The sequence below is a fragment of the Panicum virgatum genome, chromosome 3K, assembly GCF_016808335.1.
Source record: "Panicum virgatum strain AP13 chromosome 3K, P.virgatum_v5, whole genome shotgun sequence".
Lineage (NCBI taxonomy): Eukaryota > Viridiplantae > Streptophyta > Magnoliopsida > Poales > Poaceae > Panicum > Panicum virgatum.
Genome location: NC_053138.1, coordinates 18694883 through 18710490, shown reverse-complemented (window position 1 = coordinate 18710490; position 15608 = coordinate 18694883). Strand labels below are relative to the sequence as shown.

The 15608-nt window shown below is 43.9% G+C and overlaps 2 protein-coding genes and 1 pseudogene across 2 annotated transcripts; all 3 read right to left on the bottom strand.

The window, feature by feature from the left end:
- Positions 1-329: 329 nt before the first annotated feature.
- LOC120698093 (dolichyl-diphosphooligosaccharide--protein glycosyltransferase subunit STT3A-like) lies at positions 330-6568 on the bottom strand. The gene is made up of 23 exons (XM_039981573.1): positions 6334-6568; positions 6170-6232; positions 5851-5906; positions 5674-5745; positions 5484-5589; positions 5351-5401; positions 4700-4795; positions 4558-4617; positions 4376-4489; positions 4197-4283; positions 3528-3631; positions 3255-3350; positions 2875-2995; positions 2712-2792; positions 2483-2623; positions 2156-2389; positions 1923-2066; positions 1659-1845; positions 1479-1576; positions 1270-1349; positions 1034-1121; positions 838-927; positions 330-746 (listed from the first exon to the last, which is right to left on the bottom strand). The coding sequence occupies exons 1-23, from the start codon at positions 6463-6465 to the stop codon at positions 690-692; spliced, it is 2358 nt and encodes a 785-aa protein (XP_039837507.1). The 5' UTR covers positions 6466-6568; the 3' UTR covers positions 330-689.
- Positions 6569-9362: 2794 nt separating this feature from the next.
- LOC120698091 (nuclear pore complex protein NUP35-like) lies at positions 9363-11743 on the bottom strand. The gene is made up of 3 exons (XM_039981571.1): positions 11013-11743; positions 10628-10739; positions 9363-9880 (listed from the first exon to the last, which is right to left on the bottom strand). Exons 1-3 carry the CDS (start codon positions 11540-11542, stop codon positions 9542-9544), a joined length of 981 nt encoding a protein of 326 aa, XP_039837505.1. The 5' UTR covers positions 11543-11743; the 3' UTR covers positions 9363-9541.
- A 435-nt stretch (positions 11744-12178) lies between these two features.
- On the bottom strand, positions 12179-15315 carry LOC120698090 (annotated as a pseudogene).
- Positions 15316-15608: the final 293 nt, after the last annotated feature.

The window sequence follows — 15608 nt, the reverse complement described above, 5'->3', positions numbered from 1 at the left end:
AGAATGACAATGTACTCAGGTTTGTGGAGAATCTAGAAATGCTGAGCGCATACATATGCATGTTGTCTAGGTTTCATATGCGCTGTGGATTCCGTGCCAAGATCACATCGGCAATTATTCACCCTAGCACTTTGGGATCCGAATTTTATTTAACTAACCGCTACACAAATACACAATCTTATGCACTTCTTGCATAGTGCTTGCATGAGATGACGGAAGAACTTGTCTTTTTTTTTTCTACATCGACGGAAGAACTTGTCAGCTCAGCACAAAATAGCAAGCAACATCCAATAAAACGAATAGCAAAGCAACCCATAATTATATTTTTGGCCAATAAAATAGTTGCATTGAAACTTCAAGGTGCGTGATTCGTCCCGAAATCAATAATGAAACGAATATACCAACGACCATAGCGACATCATTCTAAACGACACCTTTCACCGTATGACAACCTTGACACCTTGATTGCACGTGCACGAAACTGCATTGCCAGATAAGGTCGCGAAAAACTTGCTCGGGTCTATCAAAAATTTCATCAGCACCCTGGCTGGTTCCAAGAACATAAGGGTCAAATACAACAACAGTGCAGATATCTCTATTCTAGTTCTGTGGTTTTCTAGTTCACAAACTTAGAGCAGTTGACCTAGCAACAGCAAATATCAAGTAAACGACACTATTGTTAACTTCATCTATTGCCACGGGTTCTTCTTTCGGCCTGCCGCAAGGGTGGAACTAGTTTTGGCATTCTGCAGGTACAAAATAGCCATAAAACGCGTTTAGGATGTGCACACAAGTCACAAAAAAGGACAAGTCATGATGGTAGGTTGTCGTGCTTACAGATTTCAACTTCTTCAACTTGCCTCGAACCCTGTTCTTTTGGGGTTTCAGTTTGTAAATACGGACCATCCAATGGTGAGTTGTGAATACCTTTATTCAGGACCAAGATGGGTAAACATCAAGCAAAGGGCCAAGTTAGAAAATAGGTGAAATTTCAAACAGTTGCCAATTGGAACAGAGAGTAGCATCATAATACCTCCTCAAAATGTGTCAGCTTGAAATGCTTCTTTCCTATTTCATATCCTCTTACTCTGTCAAAGCCTTTTCCATCAGTCTCCACAAACCTAGAAGGCACAAAGGAAGTAAATGTCAACAGGGAATGAATGGCGATTGGATTTTCCAACTAAAACTGTTATGCTGAGGACAAAGATATGCAGATCTCCTGTGTGTTCAAGGAAAAAAAATAATGTTTACTAGATAAGTGTACCAAACCTGTAATAGCAAAGCTTGTACATGAGGCAATTGAGCATAGTTGGAGTGGCTTGAGCATCAACACGGTACTGGCCATCCCTCTGTTGATAATATTAACTCAGAAATCAGAATAAAGGAGGAAGCAAATGTGTGTATATTTCACTATTTTGTTCTTATGCTACCAAAAGGGTATGTATAAGACATTGATGAATATAGAGTTTACAACTCACAAGATAATCTGGCTCCTTGATGTGAGGGAATACACCACCTCCTATGCGAACCATCCAAAGGAACTTATTGATATCATCACTAGGGTAGCCAACAAGCCCTGTAAAGGAAACATCCAATGTCAGGATTTGAGACCAAAGGTAAATTGAATCAATTCCCCCTATGCGCTACCAAGCACAAACCTCCAAAGACAACAAGCACGTATTTGACATCTAAAGAATTGAAGATTTCCCAAGCTGCTTTTTCCGGGGATGACAATGCTGTACCAACTGTTGCTATGTGAGTGTTGTTCCAGGTATTATTGTCTACAATCACAGTTCTGTTGGCCATTGCAGTTGTTTGGTAACCATAGTCCCACCAGGAAGCAACCTAGAATAAAACATCTTACTGTAAGGATAAAAGCCAGTTCAACCTAGAGTAAGCCAAGGGATGAGCTGTGAGCATACCTTGTCGTCAACATCTGTGTTATGGCTCAGCCATGCATAAGCTTCACGGAAATCATCAAAAACATGCAATCCATCACGTGAGCGAGATGTCAGCACAATTGAAGGCGCAGAGTACGCTTCAGCTGCTGCCCATACACAATGGACCTGCAAAAGTGGCATCAACAATGGTAAAGATGCCACTCTTTCTATGAAGACAAATTCTTTCAGATAAAGACAAAGAACTGATGACTTACCACATAGAAACCACCTAACACAATCAGCAACAAAATACCCATAATGGATAATTCAAAAGGCAGAACCAAAAGCCTCTTTTCCTTTTTAGTCTTTACAGGAACACTCTCTGCCACTTCTTTTTCCTTCTTTCGGTTCTTCTTTGATGGTTTTTCCTTTGCAGCTGTTTCAGATTTTTCATTCCTATTTTCACTTTTTGTTGAATTTGTAGAACTCTCTGGGCTACTGTCACCTGACTTTAGTTCCAGAAGAAACAGATTGTTAACAAGTGATGGAAAGGGTACATCAACTCTTACAAAGAAAGTAAAAAAAAAATGAAGCAACCGTACAGCAGAAACAGCAGCAGAGCTATCATCAAAAAATTTTGACAGCTGAAATTTAATGGATCGTGTGAGGACACCAAAAACTTCAGAGAGAGCAATCCCAGATAGAATGCATGCAGCAGGAGCAAGGACAAGCATAAGCCGCACCTAAAAAGCATGGATGCATCAGAAAGTTAACAATTAAAATTGAAAACATATGATACTATGAGATTCTTCATACTGCAAGGATTCTTACCATTACTCCAGAAAAATAAACTGCAGTGACTAAGTACAAGACCATGAAGGAGCTTGCGTCGGACAAAGGCAAGAAGCATGACTGTAGATCATGTAGATATCGATTAATCAGAACTAAGACTATTGCTAGTACAATTTTTCAATTTAAAAGGAGTATTTCTTACAATAATCCCAGCAGGAATCAGGAAGGCCAACACATTGATATCCATAAAATAAGAGGGCCAGGTAGGAGGTTGGTGTTCACTGACACTGGCAATGATGGGGATATACTTGCTTGCATAAGTTCTGTCAGAAAAGCAAGAATGAAGGGGCAATTAATACAAGAGAAGCAGAACAAACACAACAGGACACTTTAAGATGTGGCAATATCGATTTACACCACTTTTTTGTCTCAGAGGCTAAGAATCAAAGGATGACATTATTTTGCCAGCCACACTAAAATAATAAAACCATTAACAGACAGCAGGTTATAATTAAGTATTAGTTCATGTCTATCAATTCCCAGGTCAGATTATAGTTAAGTATTCATTTTAGAAGAACTTACGGGTCAAGTAGACTCAAACTGCGGCCACTCCAGCCTTTTGTTGGACTAGATGCCACCAACGCGATGAGCACAGCTACTACTGCAAAACAAACGGCTCTGCAGGAATGATCTTGCAATCAGCATTTGGAGGTTGAGATGATGGTAGATCGACTTAGAAAAACAGTCATCTATATTTTGAGGATGAGATGTTTATTGGTTTCAGGTCCAAATATATAGTTATATGGTTAATAGTTTATTGTGTATTATGCAAGATTGGTAAGGTTAGAGACTTACAGGCCAACAGATATGACAAGAGTCATAGCAACTTTGAACAGCCTAGGAGACAAAAGCCCTTTGATGTAATACACAAGAGCAACCACATGAAGGATTATGAACACCTGCAATAAGTACACTGTCATCAACAATATTGAAAGTGCAATTTTGCATTTGTTTAATATGGTAGTGGCAACAAACTAGCAATGATATATGGCCTTGTTACTTTTATACAGATATACAGATTCTATTAGTATGTGCGCACTGTCAATGTAGTTGCACAAATATTGTGAAATCTGGGAATTATTTGTACACATACTACTCCCTCCATCCCAAATTATTAGTTGTTTTAGATTTTCTAGATTTGTATATTTTGTTATGCATCTACATATACATTATGTCTAGGTGCATAGCAAATCCTATGAATCGAAAACCTAAAATGACTAATAATTTGGAACGGAGGGAGTATATATGAACTGCAATGAAGAATGTCAATGCATGCTTGCATCTGGTCTCAATATCTAGGAAATGTATTTGATCTTACTCCAACATCCTCTCGTACTTGAGAAATCAGGAATACTAAAATTTGAAACCCAAACTCAAGATGCAAAACATTTGCAAGAGTTGGCAAGGACAGTGTTCTGTGGGATGGAGAAAATAATCAAGAAAGGAGAGAAGACATCTAGGTACCAGAAATGATGCGAAGTGCTCAGAGGTCATTACTGCATTAAAACCAACCACAGGTACTAAGGCTGCCAGAAGTGTTCCAAGTATAACCTGCAAAAAGCACATTGGTATGATAAGCCATGGTTCTGGACGAGAACTCTGGCAAGAAGAGCACACCTATGGGAGGAAGCTTGTGCACTTACAAGGGGAGCATATGCAATGTAGAGCCGCGAAGAATAACGACCAGTTACAATGCACAATAGAACATGCATCGGGATAAGGTTGATAATGAATGTGTAGCCTCCCCAAGAGCACACCTGGAAAAGGCTAATATATGATTACAAAATACATTTGGAAAACATGGATCAAAATTCAAAAAGTTTACCATGTAGAAATATGAGAGGGCATTGAGCGTTGCATAAAAGAGCGACCCTGTGTTCAGTGTCTGTATATCATTTGCATACAGGTCAGAGGATTGAATTATGTAAAAAGAAGCGAAATGGGAGACAGATCTTGAGGACCATTACCTTTACATACAGATAAAATGTAAATATCAAGGCGAATATTGCTACAGCTTCATTATCATAGCTGCCTGCAACTGATCTTGAGATGTACGAGGGGACCTGTGATGATGTCAAGAGAACAAAACTCCAATTAACGATACAGTATTGTTAGAGTATGGAAGCAAAAATGCTTTGATAATGCAGTATTCTAGGAACTACGAGAGTAGATAGAAATTAAATGTTGTGCTGCTATCTGAATGTGTTACAATTTCGCAGCACAAAAAAAATCCTGTAAAAAATGTATTGCAAGAAATTCAAATTGTCAAGTACGCAAGTATCAACATAACACAAACTCAGTCAGCCATTTAGTGACTCGCAGCGAGTTTAGGAATATTAATTTAGGATAAATAAATCAACAATCATAAGTAGTAGCACTCTTGTTTTTATACCTACTTCAATGTTTAAGATGATATTAATTTATTAACTAACAATACCTCTAACTTAATCAAAGAAAATTTTTATTCCATTTCAACCATGACATTTATTCCATTTCAACCATGACATGAATAATATGGCTAGATATCAACAAATCAAGCAAATAAGTTTATCTGTAACAATTTAGCCTTTTCTTTTATCATGGTCAAAAGTGGTAGGTAAGTTGTTGGTGCAATTTACCATTGCCAAAATGGCTGCTGCCATTAGTCCAGCTCCAGTGCCCTTTGCTTCCTATAGCAAAAGTCAAAGTAAGCACATAATTTGCAGATGGTTAAGAATAGTATGAGAGCCCATGCTTCCTTGAAAAAACAACCTTTGTTAACAGGTAAGTAGCCCAAGAAGCATTTGCTGAGAAAATTGGAGCTGTGAACACACAAACTGTCTCCACAGACAATGGGATGTTAAGAGAGTTCACCAACCTAGGAACAATCAAATATTTAGGCACATTTTGTGGTAATCAGACAGAATGCATGACACTAGAGTGTGTGCCTTTGATGACATACCACCAAATAGTTCCAGCAGTCAATGTCAAACCAGGATACACAGTGCCACCAATCACACGGCCAAGAGGGTACCTAAAACGACAACAACAGCAAAAATCAGCCAACTATTTGTTTGGTATATTCCATTTTACATAGTAGTCGTGCAGTACTGAACAATTGGAGTTTGAGCTCTCTTACCATGTCCTATCATCAAACCAGTTCCAGAACTCGTAAATTCCATTCTTTGACAAAAACTGTAACAAGGGAAAATTTAGACCAAAAACCTGGTTGAGCCAACAATTTATGCCCCTATGTGACCTTCGCTTGCTTTATACTTTCGCTAATCATCTCTTAGTAAACTAAATCTACCAGACAATAGTCAATTTCCAAAACCCAGAACCCTCCAAACACCCAAGCTCAAATCAATACAGCACACTTATATCCTATGGCCTGAGCTCAATTCCACATACTCCAGAACGAAACGAAAAAGTGAAATGAACGGAACCAGCAGTCACACCTGAGTGACGCGGAAGTTGAAGTAGGGGTCGAACTCGTGGATCACGCTCTCGTACTTGATTACCTGCGCAGCCAACAGCGATAACGGATGAGCACTCACAATTCCGGGAGCGGTTTGCGAGCACCGCACTGGATCTGGAGCCTCGAGGGCAAAACGGATCTCACAGAGAAGAGGCGGATCGAGAACGCGACCACGCCGATGAGGAGGAGCGTGAAGGCGCAGAGCACGCCGCCGAAGGCGTTACGGAGTCTTCCGCCGCCGCCGGCCGCCGCGGAGGAGACCTCGGGCTCCGCCATTGCAGCCGCTCGTTGGTTGTGGGTGGAGGGTGCGGAAAACCCAGCGCTGGACCCAGGCGGAGACGGAAGACCTCGCGATCGCGAACAGGGGGCTCCAGTCCAGCTCCGGTAGAACTGGGCAAACGTCGGGTCGGGTCGGGTTAAGGTCGGATCACGGGTCGCATAGGACGGCCCGCGCTTGACCCGTACCTATCACCGGGTCGGGTCGGGTTGGCCTGTGTACCCCGCGCGGGCGTGTCGGGTCGGGTTTTTTCGGGTTGGGTCGGGTTTTTTTTGTCTTTGGGTCGGGTTTTTCGGGTTGGGTCGGGTTTTGGGTCAAAATCACGGCCCGTGCCAGCCCGTTGATTGTTGCGGGTCAAAAAATACGGCCCGTACCCACCCGCCACGTAGCTCGGGTCGGGTCGGGTTGGGTCGGGTTTTTTTCGGACGGGTTGTTCGGGTCGGGTAACCCATGCCCAGGTCTAAGCTCCGGGGACGGGGGGTTTATTGCGCTTTTGCTAATAAGCCCCTGAAAATAGTGTTATTTCATTCAAAAGTCCCCTGCTGAAAGGTTCTCAATTCCTCTCTACCCACATTATAAGAGAATGTATTAAGTGCAAACCAATATCTCCGTGCAAACTATAAAAACTTCAATTTGAGTCATCGGATCAACATCCAAGAGGAATGAAGGATTGAGTAATTTTCCAATCTGGACCCATCCTTAGATTGGGTAATCACACTTTTGCACATCCCCCCTCCCACCCTCCTATGCCCTCCCCTTGGATGTTGATTCGATGACTCAGATTGAAATTTTTATAGTTTGCACGAAGAGGTTGATTGTTGCTTTTTTTTTCTTGGTTATAGTTATAGCCTTATAGGAAGGTTAATTTCGAGTTAATAGATTCCTTGTTTGGATGGAGAAATTACTTTGCCCGAAAATGAGCTTGGTCTCCAGTCCAAAATCCAAATGATGGAATAGATGGTTTTGGAGTGATAAATTGGAGATAATAAATAATGTGTTACGTTGATAAAGCCCAAGGACTAATGTGAAAATTCGAGGGGAGCGAACAAAGTAGGCGTTGATTTGGTTCGATGACATGTTTTCCAGGAAATTAGCCAATCAGAAAGCAGCAGCTCTCTCTCACAAAAAAAAAAGGAAAGGAAAGCAAACAGGCAATAGTAGCTTGGGACAACAACAACATAGCCTTTTTCCCCAAACAAGTTGGAGTAGGCTAGAGATGAAATCCGAAAGAAATAAGTTCAAGGTTCAGGCACATTGATAGCTGGCCTCCAAGCGCTCCTATCCAAAACTATCTCTTTAGAGATATTCCAATCCTTAAGGTCTCTCTTGACCGACTCATCCCACGTCAGTTTAGGTCTACCTCTACCCCTCTTTACATTATCGACCCGCTCAAGAACCCCATTACGCACCGGCGCCTCAGGAGGCCTTCGTTGGACATGTCCAAACTATCTCAGCCGATGCTGGGTAAGTTTCTCCTCAATTGGTGCCACTCCGACCCTATCCCGAATAACTTCGTTTCGGACTCTATCCCTCCTTGTGTGCCCGCAAAACCACCGCAACATCCGCATCTCTGCTAAACTCAGTTGCTGGACATGTCGCCTTTTTGTAGGCCAACATTCAGCACCGTATAGCATCGCCGGACGAATTGTTGTCCTATAGAATTTGCCTTTTAGCTTTTGTGGCACCCTCTTGTCACAAATGATGCCAGAAGCTTGCCGCCATTTCAACCGGCCAGCTGAAATTCTATGCCTAACATCTTCATCAATGTCGCCATTCTTTTGTAGCACTGATCCTAAATACCGAAAAATATCCTTCTGGACCACCACTTGTCCATCTAGACTAACGTCTCCCCCCTCATGCCTAGTCGCGCTGAAATCGCACATCATGTACTCGGTCTTGGTCCTACTAAGTCTGAACACTTTCGACTCTAACGTGCGTCTCCACAGCTCTAACTTCCTATTAACCCCTGCCCTACTCTAGTCAACTAGCACTACATCATCAGCAAAAAACATACACCAAGGGATCTCACCTTGTATATCCCTTGTGACCTCATCCATCACTAAAGCAAATAAATAAGGGCTCAATGCTGACCCCTGGTGTAGGCCTATGTTAATAGGAAAGTCAGTGGTGTTACCACCACATGTCCGGACAAGCAATAGTAGCTTGGGACCACAGGAAATATTTGGTGCGCAAAGCAGAAAAGTGAAATCTCAAGCTGGACTTGTGTTAGAACTTGGAACCCAAATATACAATCCGAACTTCAGTTTTAACCTGATCGGTCTCAATTCCATATTTTACAAGGGCACCACAATTTTAACAGAATTTCACCAGTTTAAAGCAGGTAACAAAAGATTAGTGCCAGTTGAAAATATCAAAATCTCCCAATCCAAATGGTATATCATAAGCCACCAACATCCGAGAGCCGCCCTCATCTCATCTGGGCAGGTCATAAGCAGGGTTAACAAAACCGGTGGGAACCGGTCCGGTTTGACCGGTTACCGGTCAAACCGGACCGGCCCGGTTACGGTTTGGACCGGTACCAAACCGGCCCCAATTCAAAATTCAAATTTGAATTCAAAAAATAAAAATTCCCAAACCGGTCATACCAGTCAGTAAACCGGTCAAACCGGTCTACCGGCCCCTATTCAAAATTCAAATTTGAATTCAAAAAATAAAAAATTCTCAAACTGGTCATCCCGGCCGGTAAACCGGTCATCCCTGCTGGTAAACCGGTCAAAACGGTATATTGGTTGGAACCGGTTGCACATGTGATTTTGAATTTGGATTTGAATTCAACCGGTTTCTACCGGTTTCCGGTCAAACCGGTCCGGACCGGTCGGATTTGTAAACCCTGGTCAGAAGACAACAGAAGTGCATGGTCATAAGACAACAGAAGTGCAACTAAACGTGAAAATTGCACAATATGAATGTTACAACACCAAAAGAAAGAAGTTTGCTCTCTGTAATCTCGATTTCAGCAAAATTTGTTGCCGATTCTTTGGCGCACTGGCATTCTCAAATGGGTAGACAAAATAAACAGAGAATGCTCACGATTCATAGGTCATCATTGGCATATCAAATGCCAAATATCAAATCCATGACATTGGTTACAATTGATTTTGCTGGTGCAGCAACGCTGCCGGTTGCACGACGGCCTGCATCTCGGTTAACATTTGTGTTAGTCTTCGGGTCATATGGCCGGGGCAAAGCTCCTAGCTGGTTGGATGCACCTGTGATCTTCAGGGTAAGTGACTTTGAAGGCAAGGACACCATGAAACCTCCTTGATTGCTTCCAATTAACCTCTCATCCAGCTGCTTCCGGTGCACTGGATCAATGGACTTCACTCCAACTATGAGCCCACTGCTTAATTGGATACCATTTTTCTGAAGGGCCTTCCGAGCGTCATATGAGCGCTTCAAAAAAAAATATACAATGCCGAAAGCAGTCAGTTTAAATTTATCTGAAACTCTTGAACTTTGATGAAGAAAAAGTCCATCTAGAAAGATAAAATTTGATAGTAGCATGTTCTTAGTTTAAATACATGCAAAAAAAAACATTGCTACCAACAACAGAACTACTTGATGGTAAAGAAAGGGTTCTGAGAATTGCTATGTGAATAAGCCTAATAGCTCGACGGTGCCAAGGTTATTTAGCAAGCCTCACTGGCTACATCTTTTGTCTTTGTTCTTCCAACATCTACCAACACTCCAACAGAATGCATGGATGTCCACAGACCCATTGTCAGTAGACACACAACGATGGGTTGTTCTACAAGTTGAAAAAATTGAAACATAATAGTTCCAAATCCTTGTGGCACTATACTTGAGGACGTGTACGAAAACATAGCAGGCCAATATGCTTCATGTTCAAAGGATAACCAATCCATATTCGCATTTACACAAACAGAAAAAACTTGGTGCCAATGGTGGCTCAGCTCAACGCTAACCTATTAACTGAAAATGATATGATAAGCATTTATTCAACCTTGTGGAGCCGCGGGAGCATAAATGATTTATGGAGATGTTACAGTTCACTAGCAACTGAAAACTGCTCGTAAGCAACAGAGCAACCTGAGTTACAACTGTTTCGGATAACAAAGATACAGGAAATCAAACGGTAACACAAAATGGAAGCACACCAGTGGTCGAATGTATCATTACCTGGTACAATATGTGGATCCAGTTACCATATCTTGGACCAGACTGATGTCTCAATATTACTCCACATTTCTCGAATTCCCGAAGAACAAGGTTGGTATCTCCAGTAGAGAATCTGTATGAAGAGTACAGACGAAAAGAACTCAATTTATATCATATAATATTACAAGGTACCTACAATTTGGGGTTACCAAATTACCATCCTGGAAAATCAAAACATGAGCAAGCAAATGCCACTATGCCAGGAGGGTCAACTCATGAGTCATGACGAATAGTCAACAAAGCTATTTCGAGAACCAACTCTACCATGTGCATACGCGCCTGCCAACACATATTTCTAAGCTAATACAACACCAAAACAAAAAAAGCAGAAGCATCATATTCTCACCCGAATACGGTGACCCACTCCTCCCGTTCAGCCTCCCCTCCGTTAGCCACCGGCTCCGTCCTAACCGGTGCTTGCGCAGGGGGCACCGGCGACTGCGCCTCCGCTGTCGTAGCAGGAGGCGGGCTGCCAGGGCTCGCGGGTGGAGGCAAAGCAAGCACCTCCTTCCGGGCCGGCTCCACGACCCCATCCATGGGGGATCCCGGTGCCGAGAGCGATGTCCGGCCCCGGGGCCGGTCCCATGACGGCGAGCGGCTGGCGGCGGCGCGGGGGGAAGGGGACGAAGCCAGGGGAAGTAGGTCGGAGGCGGTGGGGTCCGGGGAGAAGTCCTCGGAGGCGTAGCGGTCGTCGAGGGTGAAGATGGGCGGCGGCGGCGGCGTGGCGGAGGGGGCCGCGGCGGGGGACGCGGCAGACGCGAAGCGGGAGACGCCGCGGTGGGACGGGATCGGGCAGGCGAGGTCGCGGAAGAAGGGGGACTGCCGCACGCTGCAGCCGCGGCGCGAGGCGGCGGGGGAGCGGGAGAGGGAGGCCATGGGCGCGGATGGGCGTAGGGGAGCGGCGCGGTGGCCCGGTGGGGGGGGGGGGGGGGGGGGGGGGTTGAGGGTTTGGGCTCCGCCCGGAGTTGGTGCGCCCTTGCCCTCCTTTAGTGAGCTTGGCCTGCGGTGGAGCCGTGGAGGTGGAGGAGCGGGGGGAGGCGGCCGAGCTGGTTGTTGCGGCGGGGGCGGGGCGCGGAAGCTGCTGCTGCCTGCTCCTCTGCCTGGTTGCTAGCTTTTTATTGGGCCGGTCCGTGCCTTGACGCTGGCAATTGCCCAATTGGCCTGGGCCAGCCCGAATTCACATTGACGAGAATAGAAATCTTGGCAGAAATTTCAAACTAGCTGTTGTAAACTACTGCACACATTCCAATTTCCAATTCTGAACTATACTTGCACCTACAAACTTAATGCGAACTTTCGCGATGTAGTGTCTGATCGACGTAGCTCTTTCCACGGCTTAGCTTGGACTGTTTAAAATGGAAACTTAACAAGGCATTGCAATTACAAGTGCCGTTCGCCGTTCCGAGCAACTTGCATGTTCGAGAAAAGAATCGGCAGGAACACTTCATGATAGTTCAGGAATCCCGTGTGATCTGCAGTTTTTGCAGGAACCAGGAAGGCACGCAGAACATCCAACAGAAGTGCAGGCAGCTGGACATGCTACAAATGCTTGACGAGAAAGGCTACCCGGCCCACTCCGTGAGAATTACAGAAGTTTCATGTTTCCTCTTGCCTCTTGGCACACGGTGTAAATAAAGTAATCGTTACTTTTTGGAGAGGAATTATAGTACGATACCTATCCCGAAACTACAAATACCCTTCCAGCATCACAAACGTGCAACAAGATGAAGCATACAAGATTACGAACAAAAACAACTCATGTTGACCACCCTGAAACTAATCTCAACGAATCACTCCAGGTTAACCTACAAATGGCTACGGCGCATCATCCTGAAACATTCTAGCATCCAATTGCATACAGAATTACATCAATTGGTTAATTATAATGCCTCAAACAGCGATTGGACCATAATATTGCTCCATGACCTCGACCAGCAACTGGTTTGAATCTCAAACCGGCAAATGTTTGGATGCTAATCAGGAACACAGTGAGGTCCATAGGAAATAATCTGGAGAGAAACCAAAAAAAAAACATAATGTCCAAATTTAGCACTGCTTATGCCCAGAAAGTGACTGTCAAATGTATGACGGAAGCCATGAAGATGCTATTTGCATCAAGAAGTACTGCTGTTTACTATAATTTCAAAAGAACTCGCAAAGTAATACTATGTCGGCAAGATGCAAAAAAATCACAAGAATAGAAGACTGACCATCTCGGGGATGCAGATCATAGCAAACGTAATTTCCTAGTAACTGCATCGATGTCAGCTTTCCTCCCTGCACAAGTTAATTGCAGCACATATCCCCAAGTCATGAAAAATTCGTGTTGCATTGGCACTAAGGAAATCTAAGGATTCTCAAATTCAGACATACAGGTTAAGCTTGCAAATTGAAAGATAAATAGAGAGATAAAAAGCAATGAGTTCTGAACTTCTGATTGAGAATCTAACCTGGCCCTATTGCAAGAACTGTTTTAGATCCAGCCAACACCTACAAAGAAAATAAGCGATGGTCAGGGTAGATGGAACCACCCCCATTTGATAATATTGCTGCCACCCTGTTTCTTATGCATGGAGGATGGAAACATCATATCATTAAAATCGTAAATGTAAAATAAAAACATCCGGACGGAAAGGCCCTGTGCAGAACTAATAGTTGAAGTATATCATTTTAGTAAGAAAATTACCCAAATAATGATAAATCAAGTAATTTTTAGACTATGGGTCACTTGAATATGTTGAATATCAGAAATATAAATGGAAGGTGTTTTCTTGATGTTTGTGGTGGCTGCCAAGAGGGCTATTTTTACAGATCAAAATAGGTAGAACCACGAAATTGACAGAATGAACCTGTGTGCGGCCTGCATCAGCCACAATAAACGTAGGGATACCTTGATGTTCTGCAGTTTCCTTTAGCCTATTCCTGATGATAGAGCACAGGGGGAAAGCGCGTTAAAGTAAAATTGAAACGTATGCATCGCCATCATGTAAATATGCTCAACAGGAATGCAGGTAGTAAGAGAGCAATGGCTAACATTTCCTGTTGATTCTTGCATGTCAAAACAATCTTAGCTTGTCCAAGTTGCTCCCACTGTCTCAAAAGACCTCGATTGCTGCAAATGATATATCAGATAATGAAAAGAAGAACTCTAGTTTTCACAAAATAATGAAGAGAACAAGGTAGACAAATAGAGGGCTGACCATCAATTTCAGTCTCTACATTTACCACATGTCCACATGACTAATTATTTGAAAAAATTACCTTTCCCCATGAAGTGTTAAGTCGACAACATAACGAACAGCAAAAGGGCTAACACTACAGTTAAGGCCACATATGAGTGCTGCAATAGCTAAGGCCTCATCTCTGGAGACTCCACAGATGGATGATGCAATAGTTAACGCCATGTGGCTAACACAATAGCTCAACTATTCAGTGCTTAAAACTCAGTGGCTACTTAGACAAGATAGATTAGTTAGTGAGCCTTCAAACAAATATCCAATAAACAAAGGTCAATCAATACCTTTGCAGAAATAAACTAACCATTGTTGTGATCAACAGCATTTATTCAGTGAAAACTTGTCAGTATCAATCATGTGTGTACCTATGCAAGTTCAACCCTACAGACGTGTAACACTAAGGAAGATTTATGTTTCTGAAGAGAAAGGCGGAGATTGGGACATCCTTCAACTAAAACTACCTAATGAGGCAAGATTGCAAACTGCATTAGCACCTTGACATCAGCTCTGCATACATGCCGGTCGCTGCATCTGCAAGTGATTAGCAATGAAAGAGATGTAAATTATCATAAAAAAGTTTAGTACATAAAACTAAATCAACAACTATCCCTATTGGCCCCGGAAATGGTGCTGCTCTGGCTAAAATTTTGTCACTGCAGAACAGATGCAGTTTATGTAATCTATTTTAGCGAAGTACAATAGCCGCCTATGGATGATCAAACAAAGGTGCATCCAAAACAAACGGCATGCGTCCACTTGGGGAAGAACTTACGAGCACATTGAGACGCTATTTTCCCAGCCCCCATCTTGAGGTCCTGACGCACGACCAAAACCTGCAAATCACACTGCAATTACTGAGAACAAGCTCAACTCTGTAGTTGTAAGATTCTAACAAAGCATCATTAGTGTGAAACACAACTCGGCGCATGTCGAACGATAAGATTTAAGGACCAGAGTCAAATCAATCGAATGTAGGCTGTATATAGCGCGTGCCGAACTAGCTGCAGCAACAGAGGCCTCCGCGTGTCTGCTTACGCAGTACACTCGCAGCTCGACTTACCATCTTCAGCTCTTCGCCGCCGGAGCCGAACGAACCCTTGGACGCCCGCTTCGAGCTGGACGCGGCCTGAGCCGGTGCGGGGCTTGATCTGGGCCTCCACGACGAGGACAGGTCGAGGAGGAGGCCGAGGAGGAACCCGATGGCGATGCCCGGGAGGAAGTTCGCGGGGCGAGGCTCGCCGCCAGCCACGGCTCCTCGCCCTGCGGGTGGGGAGTAGCCGAGAGGGTTAGGGACGTGGGGCCACGGAACTGATGGAGAGAGAGGAGAGGACGGGGTCCGTCAGGTGGCGCGCGCGGGCGTACCTTCCTCCGGGCGGGGTTTTGCGGCGAGTTTCGCCGCGGCGGAGGAGCCATGGAGGATTGGAGCTGTCGGTTCCGGGAAGAGAAGAGACGGAACAGAGGTGGTGTGCTTGTCGATAACACTGGCCGCTGCATGGGCCGGACGGCTGCAATGGATCATCGGGCTGACACAGGCCCCCGTTTGTTTCTGCTTTTCTGGACCTCGCTTTTCTGAGAATCAGGATTCTGAGATAAGCCAGCTGTCTGAAGAATCGACTGTCTGGATAAGCTGAGTGTTTGGCAATCCTGATTATTTTGAGTCGATTCTCTGAGTTGAGTGGTAAAATGTCTGAAATGCCCTCGAGGCT